A 4,930-nucleotide genomic window follows, 5' to 3' on the forward strand; every position below is an offset into this window, starting at 1 on the left:
TGGGCAAGTACAGCAGCAAACCAACCGACTGGAGCTCCTTTCCCCCGGGAAGCCATTCCAGACATCCCTTGGGCTGAAGGATGTTTCCTCAAACCAACTCCACCAAGTGTCACATTTTAGGAAGCCCAGTCTCAGACCAGGACCTGGGATCTCTACGGGACATGAGCCAGTCCCCAGTGAGTTCCCTAAGGGAGTGGAATTCTGGAATTCCCGGAGTGGAACTCCTGGAGGGGGAAGGAAGCTCTCCTGGGATCCCAGGGCTGCTCCGAGTCGGGGCACAGCTGATTTTAACACGCTGGTAAAAGCACTGAGCTGTTTTTTAGGCTCAGAAAATGAAGAAGGGGAAAGGTTCTTCCCCCAGACAGGCTCCCCAGGTCCCGGCCCCGAGGCTGCCAGAGCTCCAGGGGCGTTTGGACAACGCTCTCAGATGATAAATACAAGAAAACTCTCATTTTTTACAGCTGTAAATTGCCATTCCAGGTCGTGGGACAGCTGAAATATTGGGAATACCACGAGGCTCTCACAGGACTCACCTTCAGCAAGCGGCAGGCGAGTCCCTTCAGGCTTCTCAGCATTTTTCTGCAGGGACACAAGTGGATATTTTAGGGGTTTTTGTTGTGCTTAATGTCCCTTATGCTGGGAGAGAATAGTTCCATGTCAAGGCACACAAATAACTCAGGCCAAGGGTCAGATGCTCTGCAGCCATCCAGGGGTCAGCATCGTTCGCCTGATAAAAACCACCCCATTAATTACACGGCCCTTTCTTCAGAAATGCATTTGCACAAAAAAAACCCTCAGGTTCTAAATCAAGGTATTTCCCTTTTTTTTCCAGAAATACAGTTACCAAAAAAAAAAAACCACCTCCTTAATTTGTGAATCAAGGTATTTCATTCATCTGGTGAGGAGAACAGAGTCTTTTGTGGGGGAAGGAATTTTGGCTGCAGCTAAAAGAAAAGTTAAAAGATGTAAGAGCTGCAGGGGTGATTATTGTGAAGAAACTGGAATAATGCAGACAATGAAGATGTTTCTAATTTTTTTAACTTTCTGTCCATTTTTTAAACTCTCCATCCATTTTTTAAACTCTCCATCCATTTTTTAAACTCTCTGTCAATTCTTTTACACTTTCTCCTAATTTTTTACACTTTGTCCTTTTTTTTTAACTTTCTATCCATTTCTTTCAAACTGTGTCTTTTTTTTAAAACCTTCTATCCATTTTTTCAAACTTTGTCCTTTTTTTTTAAAACTTTCTGTCCATTTTCATAAAACTTCCTGTCCATTTTTTAAACTTTACGTCCATTTTGATAAAAACTTTCTGTCCACTTTTTTAAACTTTCTGCTCGTTTTTTTAAACTTCCTGGCAATATTTTTAACTTTCTTTCTGCTTTTTTTTAGAACTTTGCCTTTTTTTTTTTCAAACTTTCTGTTAATTTTTTTTTAAACTGTTAAATTTTTTAAACTTTCTGTCAATTTTTTAAAACTTTCTGTTAATTTTTAAAGGTTTTTTTAAACATTCTGACAGAATCCTCACGCAGCTCTGGGGGCTCTCCTGGGATTTTTGTGTCCCTGGGAGAGGAGATAAAAACTGCAGCCACTTTTTGAGTGCACCTGGATCAGGACAAGAACTGCACAGCACAAGGGGGACACCAGGGAAAAACTAAATACAGGGAATAAGCAAAAATACAGGGAACAAAGAAAAATACAGGGAATAAAGAGCCTGTGCTCTTTATTATTTATATTATTTATATACATAAATAGAATATATATATTTATGTATTATTTGTTACTTATAAAGATTTCTATATAAAAATATATTTATATATTCTTTATCATTTATTTTATAAAGATTTATATATGGAAAAGATATATTTATATATTCTTTACTATTTATATTATTTAAAAATATTTCTATATGAAAACATATATCCTTATATATATTTTTTACTATTTATACTATTTATAAGGATTTCTTTATGAAAACATATATACTTATATATTCTTTACTATTTGTATTATTTATTATATTTCTATATGAAAACATATATATATTTATATTCTTTATTATTTACATATATGAATATATATTTCTATATTCTTTATTATTTATATTACTTATACATGAATATATTTCTATATTCTTTATTATTTATATTACTTATACATGAATATATTTCTATATTCTTTATCATTTCTATTACTTATACATGAATATATATTTCTATATCCTTTATCATTTATATAACTTATACATGAATATATTTCTATATTCTTTATCATTTATATTAGTTATAAATGAATATATTTCTATATCCTTTATCATTTATATTATTTATACATACAAATATATATATGTGTGCATTCTTTATCACTCATATCATTTATAAGGATTTCTATTATTTAAATTTAAAGAGCTAAAAAACACGCCGATAACTCCCCCCCCCCAAAAAAAGGCGCATTTTCCGCCATCAACCCGCAACCTCAAAAGTTAAAATACAATAATCCTCCCCCCCGGTTGTTGCGGAGTCTCTGCCGAGCCCACCCCGGTCCCCCCCCGGTCCCCCCCCGGTCCCCCCCCGGTCCCCCCCGGTCCCTCCGGTCCTCCCGGTGCCCCCCACGTGCTTCCCGCTCCCCCTTCCCGGGACTCCAGCGGGGCTCCGGGAGCGCCCCGGGAGCGGCCGGGGGGGGTCCCCAAGGGTCCCCAAGGGTCTCCGAGGGGTCTCCGAGGGGGTCGGCGGTGCCCCCGCACTCACCGGACCCGCCGGTGCCGGTGCCACCTCCCGGTGCCACCCCCGGGATGACGCGGGGCCGCTACGGGTGGCTCGGAGGGACAGGGAGGGCGTGGCCGGGGGGCGTGGCCACAGCGGGGCGTGGCCACAGCGGGCGTGGCCGCGTGGGCGTGGCTCTCTGCGCCCCTTTCCGAGCGGCGTTAAAATGTTGATGGCGTTAATTGGCTGAATTTCGGTTTCTCCGGGAGCCGCGCGGCTCCTCGGTGTCCGATTTTTGCGCGTTCGTGGTTTCGTTTCCGGCTTTTCGCCGATTTAATCAATAACTGAAGTCGCGGAATCACAGGATGGGGCAGGTTGGGATGGACCTCAGGGGGTCACCCGGTCCCACCTCCCTGCTCAGCATCATCCCAGAGCACGTGGGATGTGTCCAGGTGGCTCTGGAATATCTCCAGGGAGAGAGATTCCACACCCTCCCCGGGCAGCCTGGTCAGCGCTGGGTCACTGCCCAGGGAAGTTCTTCCTCGTGCCCAGGTGGAACTTCTGGGCATCAGTTTTGTGTCCTGTTTTTGGGCAGCCCCGAGCAGAGCCTGGTCCATCCCCTGCAGGCACTGACACGCCCTGGGGAGGTCCCCTCTCGGTGTCCCCTGGTCACAGAGATGCTCCAGCCCCTTCAGCATCCTCACAACCTCCCCTGGACCCGCTCCAGGAGCTCCATGGCCCTCCTGTCCTGAGGAGAACTGGCCCCACACTCCAGCTGTGCCTCCCCAGGGCTGGGCAGAGGGGCAGCATCACTCCCTGACCTGCTGGGAATTCTCCTCCTGATGCCCCCCAGGACCCCCCCGACCTTCTTGGCCCTGAGGGCACAGTGCTGGCTCAGGGACAGCTTGTTTGTCATTTCTTGAGGAGTTGTCCAGCTCCTCAGTGTCCACTTGTTCCTGTCTGCTGCAAAAGCTGTTCATGGGTTCGTTGCCAGGTTTTCAGGTATCAACAGCTTAAATCTGTGTTTCTGCAAAGGCTTTGACTCCATAGAGTCATAGAAACATGGAATGGTTTGGGTTGGAAGGAATCTTGAAGATCATCTCATCCCACCCCCTGCCATGGGCAGGGACACCTTTCACTGGCCCAGGTTGCTCCAAGTCCTGTCCAATCTGGCCTTGGACACTTCCAGGGATCCAGGGGCAGCCACAGCTTCTCTGGGCAACCTGGGCCAGGGCCTCCCTGGTTCTCACAAGGAAGAATTTTTTCCCTATATCTGATCTAAACCTACTCTCTGTCAGTTTGAACCCATCCTCCCTTGTCCTGGCCCTCCAGGCTTTGGTAAATAGTTTTGCCTCATCTTTCCTCTGAGTTCTGAGTTCAGACACTACAAGGCCACAGTCAGGTCACCCCAAAGCTTCTCCTCTCCAGGCTGAACAATCCCAGTTCTCTCAGCCTTCCCTCCCAGCAGAGCTGCTCCAGGGCCCTCTGATCCACTTGGTGCCTCCTCTGGACTTGCTCCAAAGGAGGAATTTCCATTTTGCTGTTGGCATTTCAGTTGTGGGATTTTTTTTGTTTGTTTGGATTTTTTATATATCTTGCTGTAATACAATTTGTTATTAATTTCTCCTATTTGTGACATGCAATGTTTTAAAACTCCAGTAAATGGACTGTATTAATTCCTATGAGGCATTGTGAACATCATTCCATCATTCCCAAGATAAGAAGGACATGGAACTGTTGGAGCAAGTCCAGAGAAGGTCATGAAGTTGATAAGGGGGACTGGAGCACCTCTCGTAGGGAGTCAGGCTGGGAAAGCTGGGAATGTTCAGGCTGGAGAAGAGAAGGTTGTGTGGAGACCTCAGAGCACCTTCCAGGATCTGAAGGGGCTCCAGGGAAGCTGGAGAGGGACTGTCCATCAGAAACTGGGGTGACAGGACAAGGGGGAATGGCTTCAAACTGAAAGAGAGGAAATTCAGGTTAGGTATCAGGATGGAGAAACCCTGGCACAGGTTGCCCAGGGAAATTGTGGATGCCCCAACTCTGGCAGCATTCAAGTCCAGCTTGGACAAAGCCTTGAGCAACGTGGTCTAGTTGAAGGTGTCGCTGCCCATAGCAGGGGTATAGGTTGAAACGAAATGAACTTTACAGTCCATTCCAACCCCTTAACACTGTATAATTCCACGACTCCAGTTTCAGAAAAGGCCTTTTAACACTCTAACTCACTAGCG

General features: G+C 45.3%; 1 protein-coding gene across 1 annotated transcript in view; it reads right to left on the reverse strand.

Annotated features, from left to right (window-relative positions):
- DAP3 (death associated protein 3) overlaps positions 1–2,837 on the reverse strand; it is a 16,984-nt gene extending 14,147 nt beyond the window's left edge. Inside the window, exons 1-2 of the mRNA XM_027669319.1 lie at positions 2,748–2,837; positions 534–579 (exon numbers count right to left, since the gene is read on the reverse strand). Coding sequence (XP_027525120.1) covers positions 534–575 — 42 coding nt within the window. The 5' untranslated portion in view covers positions 576–579; positions 2,748–2,837. The remainder of the gene's footprint in view (positions 1–533; positions 580–2,747) is intronic.
- Between the last annotated feature and the right edge of the window lie 2,093 nt (positions 2,838–4,930).

Source organism: Corapipo altera, unplaced genomic scaffold, assembly GCF_003945725.1.
Source record: "Corapipo altera isolate COAL_440 unplaced genomic scaffold, ASM394572v1 198, whole genome shotgun sequence".
Lineage (NCBI taxonomy): Eukaryota > Metazoa > Chordata > Aves > Passeriformes > Pipridae > Corapipo > Corapipo altera.